Consider the following 14,766-nt stretch of genomic DNA (forward strand, 5'->3'; position numbering starts at 1 on the left):
GCTGAATATTACAGAGTTTCATTCAAACCCGAAAGCAAAACAAATAAACCTCTCAGTGTCTACAGAAATCTCTTCTCCAGTACTTTAATAAAGGACAGTTGTGGATCACATTAGATCATCTTAGACTGGCTTGCAGTAGTGTAGAAAATCTGCAAAATAAAGAGTTATTTAAAACGATTATTTTAGGTGTTTTAACCAGTTTGTATGTTAATAAATAGGTATTAAGCATTAAAATTCAATTACACAGAATTAACTCCTTTGTGTTTTCTAAAATTGTCTGCTAGAAGAAATCTATTCACTTTATGATAAATAATAATATAAAAATAATAATAGTGTCCTAATAAATCTCACAAAACTGTTCTACAGATTGTGCTGCTCTTTTATTTCTGTAAGCTGTTCAACATTCACACACACACACACACACACACACACACACACACACACACACACACACACACACACACACACATATCTAACATTGCAGTCATGTTGCCAGTTTTTGGTTTGTTTCTCTATTTGATTTTTTTTTCCAAGATACGTTGAGTTTCTGCTGTTTGTAACGTTAACGTTATCTGTGTGTGATCTGCACCTAAACCGGCCCAAAAGCATTTCATTATATCATGCACATGTGTGCATGCATTAAGATGATGACATTTCTGCATCACCTGTGTGTTATTCAACAAGATGTGCGTGTAAATAAGCTGGAGACGTACAGTGAGGCCCGTCTGAAGGTTAGCGGAGGTAAATAGCACACAGATTGGAAAAAACAGAGACCGCAAGAGAGAGCAGGCGAGGAGAAAACGCTGCCTCACCTGGTTGCTATGGAAACAGTCTCTCCTCACTTTAATACTCGGAGAGCAAGGACGAGAAAACATGAATTTTTCTATCTTATTTCCATGGAAAAAAATGCAGGATTTCGAGTGCCGACACCACGACCGGGTCAGATTCAAATGAACATAGCAAGCTCTCTACACAGCTCTGCTATAATAAGGGTGATGATTTTTAGTGATGCACAGATTAAAGAGGCTTTACATCCATGCACTGGAAAACCTGACAGTCTCACAGGCATTGAAAATGCAAAACACAGTGAAGGATTGAGAAACAGATCTTCTAGTGTCATAGCTGCAGATTGTCAGCTGATGATGGACATTACATATGGTACACAGTATTCAGGCCTCAGTTTGGTTTCTAAAGTTTCTATGGAAGAGGAAAAGTATTTGTTAGATGATACACACCAACAAAAGCATAAGAAACCTGTTTATAAGAGTGTGATATGTGTTGAGCTTTGATTTCCATTGTTATAAAACTCTAACCATCAGAGAGAGAGTGTGAGAGGGGAGAGAGAGAGACAGAGAGAGCGAGAGAGAGAGAGAGAGAGAGAGAGAGAGAGAGAGAGAGAGAGAGAGAGAGAGAGAGAGAGACAAAGAGGGGGGTGAGAAAGAGAGTGGAGGGAGGGAGAGATAGAGAGAGAGAGAGAGAGAGAGAGAGAGAGAGAGAGAGAGAGAGAGAGAGAGAGAGAGACAGAGAGAGAGAGTGAGAGAGACAAAGAGGGGGGTGAGAAAGAGAGGGGAGGGAGGGAGAGAGAGAGAAAGAGAGAGAGAGAGAGAGAGAGAGAGAGAGAGAGAGAGAGAGAGAGAGAGAGAGAGAGAGAGAGAGAGAATAAAGGTCCTAATGTCTGAACCATTTTATATATTTGTAAGAATTCAATCAATCACATTGTGGTTGTTTAATAAACATGACGTAATGTAAAATATCTAACAGCCACAGACGCCCACAATGCATTGCGGTGTTATTACCTACAGTGTTATAGAATGTATTATAGTGTATTATAGTGTTATAGAGTGTATTATAGTGTTATAGAGTGTATTATAGTGTATTACAGTGTATTATGGTGTATTATAGTGTATTACAGTGTATTACAGTGTTATAGATTGTATTATAGTGTGTATTATAGTGTTATAGATTGTATTATAGTGTATTATAGTGTTATAGATTGTATTATAGTGTGTATTATAGTGTTACAGATTGTATTATAGTGTATTATAGTGTTATAGATTGTATTATAGTGTATTATAGTGTTATAGATTGTATTATAGTGTATTATATTGTTATAGATTGTATTATAGTGTGTATTATAGTGTTATAGATTGTATTATAGTGTATTATAGTGTTATAGATTGTATTATAGTGTATTATAGTGTTATAGATTGTATTATAATGTATTATAGTGTTATAGATTGTATTATAGTGTGTATTATAGTGTATTATAGTGTTATAGATTGTATTATAGTGTTATAGATTGTATTATAGTGTGTATTATAGTGTATTATAGTGTTATAGATTGTATTATAGATTGTATTATAGTGTATTATAGTGTTATAGATTGTATTATAGTGTATTATAGTGTATTATAGTGTATTATAGTTAGTAGTGAACATGGACTGGGGTTTGGGTGCCATTTTACACATGCAGTTTAAACACAAAATAAGGCACAATTTAGGGGGAACACATCAGTCTTAAACGGCTGGAGCTGTAACACGACCCAACTGACCAAACAACAACAGTCTGAAGTGTCCAAACCGCGTAGTGTTTGTTTTACACCTAAACTGAAGCCCCACATCTTTAACGAGGCCTCTTTGTGTTTCTGAAGCAGTGACCGCGCAACCTATCTGCGCACGAGCGAGGGAGAGAGGGGGGAGGGTCACGCGAGGCGAGCTGACGGACAATAAAGGCAGCCAATCATAACGCGAATGCGCGTTCGAATGGGCCAATGGTAACGAGGCATGGAAAAGCGCGCGCGGCGCGACTACTGGAACAGGCGGGTTTTACCCTGAACAAGCCCCGCCCACATAGCCTGAGCGTTAGGTTGCGCGAGGGCTGCAGTTTCAGTTTGTTTTATTCACCATTTTGTGTAGCTCAAGGTAAAATATTAAAGTAAAACCCTTTAGCGCAGCAGAGCTTTTCACCCGTTTTATTTACTTTTGCGATTCGGGGAGAAAACTGGTGTTGGTGTTTTTATGCGACGTTACATTGAGTCTGTCAGTCGGTGAAGCTTTTTTTTATTTCCTCCATTTTTCATAAAAAAAAATCTCAACAGTGTTCCTGCAAAAATGTCCAGACCAGTGAGGTAGGTTGGATTTAAAATGTCCTCCTCGTGCGCTGCTGCATTGATCGCACGCGCGCACTCAGGAGTTTGTTGGCTTTCACGCACGTGCCCGCGTCGCTTTGCTTAATATCCCTTTATTTGCTGTTATTTACGTTTGTGTTCGTTCCGATCGTATTTAATCACGCGCTTTGCTTATTCCGTGCAGCGTGTTTGTTTTAATGCAAAGCTGTCTCGCATGCGTATGTGTTTTCTTCCTAACGTGCATGAATCGTCCGGCTACAACGCGGCGTTGCAGACATTTATGTGTGATAAATGCCTCCAGGTTCAGGTTTATTTTTTTACCCTGAGTAAGAACATGGCCTCCCTCCCATTCATACTGGGCTGAAGAACGGGTATAAAAAGCTCTATAAGGACGAGGATTTGTACGTGTTGGTGTGCAGAAAGACGCAGCGCTAACGCGCCATGTTTAATAATCGATTTTGTACCAATCGACGATTGATTTTTTTATTTATTTATTTTTTTTTTGTTCAACACGCATGTGATTTTAAAGAAAAAGACGCTGCTGCGGCTCGCGCTCAATTAACATGACGGAGTGACGCAACAAATGGGTGGGGCTTGTATCCAGTAGCCACGCCCCCAGTCGCTCTAAAAAAACTGTAAATATTGTATATTTATCGATAATTAAATTGATTATATATATTATAAATATACTATGATTAAAAATGCCGTTTAGATAAATCTATAAATTTTTATCACACACACATATATATAACATGACGGATATACCATATATATCCCATACCATATATATATATATACCATGATTAAAAATGCCGTTTAAATTATATGTAATTTATTTATTTATTTGTGTGGAAATTAATACATAGTGTGTGTGTGTGTGTATATGTGTGTGTGTGTGTGTGTATATATATATATATATCTCAATCATAAAAAATAATACTAAAAAAATTGATATTTTGTTGTATAAGTTTGTAGTCAATGCATCTACTGAATGAAATAGAATTCTTATAAATGAATGAGTTCATACTGTATTATTTATCATCTCAACATAGAGCTTATTTTTAATAATAATCATAATTTATTTAAAGAAATGTTTATAGTGCCGTAAATGATTCAGATGTGATAAACGATTTCAAAACAAAAGTCAACCGCAGTAGTAAAAAAAAAAATGAAAAATTCATCTACCCCCAAAATGAAATAATTCATTATAGGAATACCAAAAAGATATTAAAAATAATACACAATCAATATATAATGCAATGTAGAATATGCGTCGAATTATAATATACAATATAGAGAAGTATTCCAATATATAATCCCCACAATACAAATAAAGAGCAATACACAGCAAAAATGTATAAAATAATATAGAAAATGAATATTAAACATTAAGTCTCCTCTCCCCCAAACACAATGACATTTTCATCATAGAAAACTAAAAAATAACTATTTATTTTATTTAAAAAAAACACTATTTAATAATGCAAAATATATTTAATAGTCCTGCAAAATAAAAACAAAAATTACAAATAAGAAATTCAAACACTTAAATTATTCTTTATTTGAATTGTTTTTCAAATTACAAAGTTTGTCAGAATTTCATATCATTTTAGATGTAAATATTTCAATTGTTTAACATACACATATTTAACATGCAAATGATTTATGGGAATTTTATTGCAATTATTATATTTAGCTCATATAATATATTATCAGTGTTGTTTTAAAAACAAAAAAATTATAGCAAGGAAATATTGTAAAATAAAAAAAAAAATAAAAAGCCAGCTGGTCTTTTTGTCTGTAAATGAAGTCGTTATGAAAAGGTTTATCGCTCATGGCTCAGATGATATTTGATCTTTCCTCGGCTGTGAGATGATTCTTACCAGGATGACGCATGCCGCTGTAGTCGTACGATCGGCGAAGACGTGAAGTCCCGTGGGAACGAGAGCTGGACCCATGTGTCCGCTCGCTCGCTCGCTTGGTTAAAGGAATGCTGCACAGAATCATTTTTCTTTCTCCACCACGACATCCAATCAGAGAGACTTTTATAAACAGTTCCTGGGAAGTCAGGTTCCATGAACATAAGGATGGATTGAGTTCAGCCTCCAGGGTGTTTGATGTGAAGTAGATTTTAATGGAGTCATTTACAGGGTCATTAATGAAGAAGCTTTAGGAGAGTTTTTTCCATCTTGCTACTGTCTGGATCATCAGGAACCATTTAACAATAATGTTGTGTTCATTCTACAGGAACAGAAAAGTGGTGAATTATTCACAGTTCAACGAATCTGATGATGCAGGTAACGTGTGGTTTAATTTTTTAATACTTTTTTTTTTTTTTGTATTTTTTTTATTTTTTTTTTTGCACAAAAACAGATCCTGGTTTGCTTAATAAATGAATCATCTCTACCTGGACAAAAAGACATCCTGAAATCTAAAAACCTTTTTTAACTTGTGCTACAACCTTTTTTATTCTGGTTTTTGACTGTTGTTGTATTTTAGTGGGCGGGGCAAAACTAGATTAACCAATGATTTCATTCCATGTGGTATTTTACCTCAGCTGAGATTCTTGCTAGATTTATTGACCTTATTGATATTGATTATTCCCTCATCACAATTTACTAATATATATATATATATATATATATATATATATATATATATATATATATATATATATATATACACACACACACGTGTGTGTATATATATATATACACACGTGTGTGTGTGTATATATATATATATATATATATATATATATATATATATATATATATATATATATATATATATATATATATACCTATGATTAAAGTTGTTAATAATAATTAACATTTTTTTATACTATATATAAATGTTAATTATTATTAACAACTTTAATCATAATCAACTTTAAAAATAATTTCCACCATTTTAGCTTAAAAAAAGAGTGTAACATTATTAGCTGTGTAGTCAGGAATTGCTTGCTGTCAGAGGTCATTTTCATTTATTTATTGATTTTTTTTACCAACCCCCCTCCCATTTTTAAAAAAAAATAATTTATTTATTTATTTATTTATTTTAGAGATATCGCTAACATTATTTTTTAGTTTTTTATTAAGTAGCATTAAAGCTCACACATGCTGCTAAATCTTATTTAGTATTAAAAGCTCAATGTTTTTTCCATTTACCGTGAGAGGAAATAAAACTAGAAGAGTCGCGAGAGTGTGAGAGGATGAAGTGGGCGGAGCTTGAAGCTCTGCTGATGTCGTATATTCGGCATTAATGTTACTAGAAATTAGAGAAGTGAAATATGGTAATTAAAATCTCTATTTTTATTGATGTTTGAAGAGCTGAAGGCTCTAATTCAATACTAACTAAGAAACCAGATGAATAACTGTCCAGTGCTTCATTTTCTCGATACCCACAAAAAATTCTGACCAAAGAACCTTGAAGAGTTTTTAAATGTTGAGTGTGTTTGCAGGTTTTTTTTTTTGTATTTTTTTTTTTTGTTTGGTTGTTTTTTTTTTTTTTTAAGGTTTGTTTTCTTTGGATTCTCATCTCGAACAAACACTTTGAAGAACATTCAGACTCTAAGAAAAAGCTAAACGTTGAGTCTTTTGGTCGATTGCTTTGTTTGCAGATGAGTACGAGCAAGGCTCGGACAAGCCCAAGAAGATGCGGGCAGCGCCACGTGAAATCAAGCACAAGAAGACCAAGAACTCACAGGAGGAAAGGTGGAATTTTTGCTCATTAAAGGAATAAAACGATTCATTTAAATGTGGGAGTGTGTGTGGGTGGGAGTGTGTATGTTTTTGTGTGTGGGAATGTAGGAGTGTGTGTGGGTGGGAGTGTGTATGTTTTTGTGTGTGGGAATGTAGGAGTGTGTTTGTGTGTGGGTGGGAGTGTGTATGTTTTTGTGTGTGGGAATGTAGGAGTGTGTTTGTGTGTGGTTGAATGGGGGAGTGTGGTTGAGTGGGGGAGTGTGTGTTGAGTGTGGGGGGGTGAGTGTGTTTGGGTGGGGGTTGATTGTGTGTGTGTGTGTGTGTGTGTGTGTGTGTGTATGCTAGGGCTGGGCGATATGGATTTACGATTTTTCCTGTACATTTTTATATATATATACACACACCTGAGACAGATTCCAAGGGACCGTCTGCAAAGTGCAAAACACGAAAAGCGAATACTATAAAAACAGTCAATAACCACTGTAATACACTGTACTGTCACCAGCTCACACACCACTGATGTCCTGATAGTTATACTACAACACATATTTGGGTGGAATGTCTTTTTGTATAATTTTTGATTTTTCATCTAAAAAAAACAGTACAGTGTATTACAGTGAAGTTATTGACCGTTTTTATAGTATTCGCTTTTCTGGTTTTGCACTTTGCAGACGGTCCCTTGGAATCTGTCTCTTAGGTGTTTGCACATATGCCCCTTTTCCACCAAAAAGAACCGGGTGCTGGTTCAGAGCTAGCACTGGTGCTGGTTCAAAGTTGGTTCCACTGGCGAACCTTCTAAGAACCGGTTTGTTTTCCACCGGTTAGAGAACATCACAGAGCCGAGTCTGACGTCACTGTATACGTGTCACGTGTCCCAGCAACGTTAGCGCAGCAGCGACAAACACAAACACATCAACAATGGTGGATGTTGTTTTACTGTTAATTCTCATGGCTTTGTGAACCTACATTAACACAAACGCGGCGAATCCAACGTGTACGTGCAGCTCCATGTAATCTGTATAAACGGAGGTTGTTATCGAGAAAGTACATAACGTTATTTTATTATTAACACAGAAAAAAGTTAGCCTTAGCATGTAGCTACTTACTATCATGTGTGCTGATAATGTATCATATCACGGCAAAGTAAAAGTGTATTAAACATTAGTATACTTAAGGTACATTATCAAATGCGCTAACAGTAGCCCCGCCCACAGCCCCGCCCACAGCTCCTGACACAAGCGGTTCTTAAGTCTAGACCAGCAACGTTTTGGTGCTACTTAAGAACCACTTTTCCTGGTTCAGAGCCGGTGCTTTGGCTGTCGAAAAAGAAAGAACTGGTTCTAAATTAGGCTCCGAACCAGCACTCAAACTGCCTCGGTGGAAAAGGGGCAATAGAGACTTGTGTATTTTGTCCACCACGGAGGAAAGCTGATATTGAGGAAAATTGGGTTGTAGCTGCGTCTCTACATTACTACGATAAAAAAAGAGGTGTTATTTGTGTAATAAGAGCGTTTAGCTCAGGAGTTATTGACTCAGGAAACTCCAATCTGTGAATATGTGAGTAAACTTTACTTAAGTCGCAATACACAACATAGAGTATAATGTTTGTTGATGCGTATAACAGGAATTCTCTGCATCCATGATCGCTTTCCAACGGCCCCCTTCTTATCATACTGGATACAGTTTGTAAATGTTTCTAAGACGGTAGGTTTTTTTTTGGCGGTGTGTTTGTGCTGCCGCGGTCTTTTTCATTTCGCCGGGCGCAGCATCTCTCTCATTCGACAGCATGCCTCTGTTTAAGGTGCTGCAGTAAATTAGTCGTACTGCTACCTTTGCTAGCAACAGACTTTAAAGACACTTTGCAGCAGGGTGTTGTGTGTTCTGCGTCTGACGCCACAAAACAGAACCAATTCCATATGACAGATGACACTGTGCCTTTCTTGGGAACGAGTTCCATGCTCGCTGCCATGTTGTTTGTGTATCTCTATGGCAAACGCCTGGGAGGAGGGGGGCTGAGCCCATTCGGAACTACGGGAGCCCAGAGGCGAGCGTCAGCGGATGTTAAAGAGAAAACCGATTTTCATTCAAACAAATCGATGTAAACTACACATTCGAGTGTGGTGTCTGGGAGTGTGTCCCTGTGCGTGTCTGGGAGTGTGTCCCTGTGCGTGTCTGGGAGTGTGTCCCTGTGCGTGTCTGGGAGTGTGTCCCTGTGCGTGTCTGGGAGTGTGTCCCTGGGCGTGTCTGGGAGTGTGTCCCTGGGCGTGTCTGGGAGTGTGTCCCTGGGCGTGTCTGGGAGTGTGTCCCTGGGCGTGTCTGGGAGTGTGTCCCTGGGCGTGTCTGGGAGTGTGTCCCTGGGCGTGTCTGGGAGTGTGTCCCTGGGCGTGTGTGTCCCTGGGCGTGTGTGTCCCTGGGCGCGTGTGTCCCTGGGCGCGTGTGTCCCTGGGCGCGTGTGTCCCTGGGCGCGTGTGTCCCTGGGCGCGTGTGTCCCTGGGCGCGTGTGTCCCTGGGCGCGTGTGTCCCTGGGCGCGTGTGTCCCTGGGCGCGTGTGTCCCTGGGCGTGTTTGTCTGGGTGTCTGGGAGTGTTTGTCCGTGCGTGTCTGGGTGTCTGGGAGTGTTTGTCTGTGCGTGTCTGGGAGTGTTTGTCTGTGGGTGTCTGGGAGTGTTTGTCTGTGCGTGTCTGGGAGTGTTTGTCTGTGCGTGTCTGGGAGTGTTTGTCTGTGGGTGTCTGGGAGTGTGCGTGCGTGTCTGGGAGTGTTTGTGCGTGCGTGTCTGGGAGTGTTTGTATGCGTATGTCTGGGAGTGTGAGAGAGAGAGAAAGTGTGTGTAAGTAAGACTTTGTAGAGTGGGAGTGTGGTTGTGTGTCTGGATTCAGTAATAAACATAAATAATCAGCGATAAATAAACACATCCTGCTCATGTGTCCTGCTCTCACAGTAAACACATCACTGCACCATGGTTACTGTCACCACCTTAAAATGTCACTTATGTGGTTCATAAGCGGCAAACTCCTGACCAATAACAGCCCAGCCATGCTTTTAGAACCTGTTGCTATGGCAACCCGAGTGTAAATGGTTTTGGAGTTGAATTCTGCCTCTCGTTAGTGTTAAGAGATAAATCATTAGTCAAGGTGTTTGAGCGAACACTAATTCTGACGAATAAAAGAACTTTTTTCTCTTTTTCCCCCCCAGCGATGACTCCGATGACAAAGTCTCCAAACCTAAAAATGATTCAGCAGGTAAGTCACACTCACGATCCATCAGCCCTGATTTACAGATGCTGTTAGCATCGTCGCAGATGTTAAACGTTTTCCCCCGTTTTTACACTTTTTTTTTTTTTTTGGCCTGTCAGATGATTTCGGCAGCGACGAAGAAAACGACTTTGGGGAGGAAGAAGAGGAGGAGGAAGACGGAGGAAGTGATTACGAAGCCAAAAAGGGAAAGAAGGGGAAGAAGGCTAAAGTGGAGAAGCCGAGCAGAAGGTCACTGAAGAGGAAAAGGGATTCGGGTGGGTGCCATTACTTTTCCTTCCTTATTGTCTTCGTGCTTGAGTTTGTTGTAGATGTGTTGTTTAGTAGTGTGTCTCAAATGTGTGTGTGTGTGTGTGTGTGTGTGTGTGTGGTTCTCAGCAGATGAAAGCGATGAGGATAAGGTGAGCCGGAAGCCCAGGCAGGTGAGACAAGCCGCCTCCAAGGCTGCGTCCAAACAGAGAGAGATCCTGCTCGGGGACCGAGGGAGTGAGGATGAGGATAAAGAGGAAGATGAGCACACCTACGTGGACCGTGAGAACGATTTTCTATATAATTTCTTAGATAAATTCAGATCGTTAGCATGAAATCACAAGTTCCTCCTTTTTCATACACAAGGCTGTTTACCTGTGTCCGTAACGCGGAACATCTGGAATCCCGTCGACCAATCAGCATTCAGCAGGCGTGTAGCTGTGGTCCGAGTGTTGTAAAGTCTCTAGTGAAATGTTTTTGTGCCTCTCTGTCTGTCTGTCTGTGTTTCTCCATCTGTTTATCTGTCTCTCTGCATCGGAGTCTCTCAGTCTCTCCTCCTTCTGTCTGTCTGTTTTTCTTATCATTTCTGTCTCTCTATCTTTTAACCGTATTGAGATTACAGATGTTTCCTTTATCGCCGCTTCAACGGATTTGTTTTATTTTCCGCTGTAGGAGTTTTTAGGGCTTTTTAAACGTAAGATCATTTTGTTGACGTTGAGCTCGTCTCTATGGTAGCGTTTAATTCTGACCCTCACGGCCGTTACAGAAGAGTCCGGGAGTGACGAGGACTTCATGGTGGACGACGATGACGACAGCGACTACGGTCACTCCAAAAAGAAGGGCAAGAAAGTGAGTCAGCGAGGACGCAAGGTGGAGAAGAAGGAGAAGAAATCTCCTAAACCCAGACTAAAGGCCACAGGTACGGAGAGAAGAGCTTCACCTCGCACCATGTCATCACTGACGGCTGATCTGTAGGTTGAGGAGACGGACAGAACGATGAAAGGATGGAAAGATGGACTGTGAGGCGGTAGAAGGACAGAGGGATAGAGAGAGAGTGATGGTGAGAAAACAACAGATAGACAGAAAGATTCATAGATAGACAGAGAGAGGGGGGGGGTGAAGTGACAGACATGCAAATGGAGAGAGAGATACAGGGATGACGAATGAGCATAGAGATGGAGAGGTGGATGCAGATTGGGGGGAGGTGGGAGGGTGGAGACAAACAGGTGGATGAAGAGTGTTTTTTGACTGTGAAAAACACTCCAGAGACAGACAGACTGACAAAGAGAAGGAGGGATGGCAAGGAAGACAAGTGGATCCAGAGACAGAGAGTTTGGCAGACAGACAGACAGAAAGAGAGAGAAAGAGAAAGACAGCAGGAGGAAGTGTCAGAAAGATCTAGAAAGAGAGAGACAGTGGGATGGAGACATAGGCAGATGGATCTAGAGCTGAAGGGACAGACAGACAGAGCGAGAAGAAGACAGGAGGATGGTGAGACAGGCGGGCAGCCAGAGAGGTGGAGGGATGGAGTGAGACTTATGGACACAGATGAAGACAGACAGAGATGGAGAGAAAACTTGGCCCAAGTTGTGTGAGAGGGAAGAGAGGCTTAAGGACAGAACAAATGATGGATGTTCAGAGTGTCTGAGAGACAGAAAGACAGACAGACAGACGTAGAGACTTCAGCTTTACAGACAACATCTCGTCTTATCTCCCTGTCGTGTCTCTCACAGTCACCCCGAGCCCCATGAAGGGAAAGGGCAAAGGTCGCCCGAGTGCAGCGAAGGCCCTGGAGAAATCCTCACCTAAAGAGGAGGAGGAGCCCGAGAGCCCGCTAGAGGACGAGGAGGAAGACGAGGTGGAGAAGAAGAGCTCGCTGCCACCGTCTGCCAAAAAGAAGAAAAACACCCCTGACGACGAGGAAGAGGAGGACGAGGAGGATGGCTCAGAAGACGACGCGCCGTCTGGGGAAGATTAGCCACCTCGCGTCTCGTTTGCGCTCTCTGTTTTCTTTCTTTCTCTCAGTTTATTTTTCTCTTTCGGAGGTTTTTCTATTGTTATAATTTGTCTGTGGTGACCTGGCTTTTTTTTTTTTTTTTTTTCTTTCTTTCTGTATCACAAAAACCATGTTGTCCCAGAAAGCATCAGATTGTGTGTGTGTGTGTGTGTGTGAGAGAGAGAGAGAGAGAGAGAGAAAGAGAATGATGTATTTGTATTTTTTTTATTATTATTATTTTTTTTATTTATAGGCAAGAACTATAAGAAAAGCCCGCCGCTCCTCCACTGCTCACGGGCTGCTGCTCTAACGGTTCTTGAGTTCTGGTTTCATCTCCACATAGTTCCTGCTGTTCCTCAGCTCTATGCCCGGTGATTTTCCTGCTCTAACACACTTGCCTCGACATCTTTTTAGCGACACAAATAAACACGCGCCTACAGGCATTTACGCATTTTATGAATCAGGAACGACCGACGACGGATAAACGATCGTCTAGCTGTTTTATTTCTGTTAGGACAGGGTTGCCAGATAATCTCATAAATCACCGCTTACTCCTAACCGGTTTTAAAAACCTTTCGATTGATCACACACTGAATACATAAATACATAATTAAAGCTAAACAGGGTAAATCTAAGCTACTAATCCAGAACAGTCTGTTCTGATAGGAATAACGAAAATAATACGTTTAAACGGCCTTTTAAAAAAAAAAAAACTATCATTTAAACTGTGAGTAAAGTCTAAACACTGCTTTACAATCGATCTGAGCCTTTGACACGTCAGACGATCGACCGCTACGACCCGACTTCGCTTCCCCGCGATGGTCGGAATCCAGAGAAGAGCGATTTATTTACGACGCACGTTATGGACAAGACAGGAGGAGGACGTCAGCGTGGTGGGACGTTGGAGCAGGAAAACACTACGATGTGCAGGAGAAGGTTAGAACTGAACCAGGATTTAGGAAACTCCCCCCCTTTTTTTTTTTTTTTTGACTTACGATTTTAATTATTATTATTTTTTTTTCCCTGAATGCTGTGACTGCTTAGAATTTCGCTTTTATTACGACGTTAAACTTGACGTACGGCTCGATGGCGCAGCGTCCGATGTTCTTCCAGTCTAATTTTTTTTTTGCTTGTTTTTTTTTTTTTTTTTTTTATTCCTATTCCGTGTGCTGTTTTTACCTATTATTCAGTGGATTTCTCTAATTATTCCCTGTCTTTATTTTTTCATTTTTATTTTATATATATATTAGAATTTTTTTTTTTTTTTCTTTTTTCATTTTTTTAAATCCTACAGTATTTTGTAATCGTCTCTTAGTTAGCCTTTTTAAACCAGACGTGTTCAGGTGTCTCCCCTTTCTTCTGTCCTAACTTTTTTTCTTCTCCTAACCTACAGAAGCTGTGCATCCGACTCTAATAGAAACGAACCGGTTCCTTTACCAAAAAAAAAAATTACGACATATTTCTCAGTGCGAGCGAGTGAAGGCGGTAAAACGGTGTCACAGAGCAGGCAGAAAACACTCGTCTTCATTTTTTTTTTTTTTTTAAGGGGTTAAAACTCCTTAAAACTTTTTTTTTTTTTTTTGTGAGGTGAGAGCTTCCTTTTGTGTCCACTACATCATCTCAGAAACGTCTTTGCGGTTTTAATTTAGTGTGTGTGTGTGTGTGTGTGTGAGAGAGAGATGGCGGTCTTAAACAGTGTAACATTATAAAGGAATGTTTTCTTTTCTTCTTCTTCTTCTTCTTTTTGGTATTGATTTGATCCCATGCACGCTTTTTACACTCTGCTTTTATTCAGAGATGTAAACGCTTTAACGCTCTGGAAATTTCCTCTCATTGGACTCCAAGCGGCAGAAACCTGCTTTATTTGCTGCATTCTGACGTTTCGAGAAAAAAAAAAAAATACGAGATGGGACTTCTTTGCCGTCTGCACAGAGGAGTTTATTTCGTAGCCGTAAGCGCTGAAATTCGAGGAGCTTGTGTTTTGTTTTTGTTTGTTTGTTTGTTTTTTGTTTTGTTCCTCGTGACGTGGAAGCGAAGGTGAATCGATCCGGACCAGACGGAGAAGTTTGTAACGTCCTGTTCATCCTCTGCCTCGGTTCCTGTTCCAGCTTCAGTGCTTTAACATGATGGACTCTGAGCATTCTGTCATCTGTACACACTCTTCATGTGCATGAACTCCTCATGAAGCTTAATAGCGACCCAACAACACGGTTGTGTCATTTCCGTGCCAGGCATCACTCAGTATCACCCCACCGTCCCGTCCTCATCCTCGTCCCCGTCCCACACCGTACCTCAAACCCCGTAATCTCTCTTCCACTTCCCCAACAGCCGTCGTCTATCATTGTCCCCTCAAAAAAATGACCATTTGTTTTGTTTTTGATTTTATTTTATTTTTTTTCCCCATCATTCTCCTCGGAATTTTTTGTAATTTTGTTTTTTT

General features: G+C 40.1%; 1 protein-coding gene across 2 annotated transcripts; it reads left to right on the top strand.

Moving 5' to 3' along the window:
• The first annotated feature begins 2,852 nt into the window (after window positions 1–2,852).
• On the top strand, window positions 2,853–13,292 carry nucks1a (nuclear casein kinase and cyclin-dependent kinase substrate 1a). 2 transcript variants are annotated; one of them, XM_060858099.1, is made up of 8 exons: window positions 2,853–3,127; window positions 5,375–5,424; window positions 6,750–6,843; window positions 10,023–10,069; window positions 10,183–10,338; window positions 10,460–10,612; window positions 11,097–11,249; window positions 12,064–13,292. In XM_060858099.1, exons 1-8 carry the CDS (start codon window positions 3,111–3,113, stop codon window positions 12,306–12,308), a joined length of 915 nt encoding a protein of 304 aa, XP_060714082.1. In that variant the 5' UTR covers window positions 2,853–3,110; the 3' UTR covers window positions 12,309–13,292. The 2 variants fall into 2 exon arrangements, with proteins under 2 accessions (XP_060714082.1, XP_060714083.1); XM_060858100.1 differs by having other exon boundaries at window positions 10,463–10,612.
• Window positions 13,293–14,766: the final 1,474 nt, after the last annotated feature.

This window comes from Tachysurus vachellii, chromosome 22, assembly GCF_030014155.1.
Source record: "Tachysurus vachellii isolate PV-2020 chromosome 22, HZAU_Pvac_v1, whole genome shotgun sequence".
NCBI lineage: Eukaryota > Metazoa > Chordata > Actinopteri > Siluriformes > Bagridae > Tachysurus > Tachysurus vachellii.

Excerpts from the sequence above, each read along its gene's own strand:
- nucks1a (XM_060858099.1), top strand. Across the intron at positions 5,425-6,749 it reads CAACGAATCTGATGATGCAG|ATGAGTACGAGCAAGGCTCG; the intron begins GTAACGTGTGGT and ends CTTTGTTTGCAG. Across the intron at positions 10,339-10,459 it reads GAAGAGGAAAAGGGATTCGG|CAGATGAAAGCGATGAGGAT; the intron begins GTGGGTGCCATT and ends TGTGGTTCTCAG.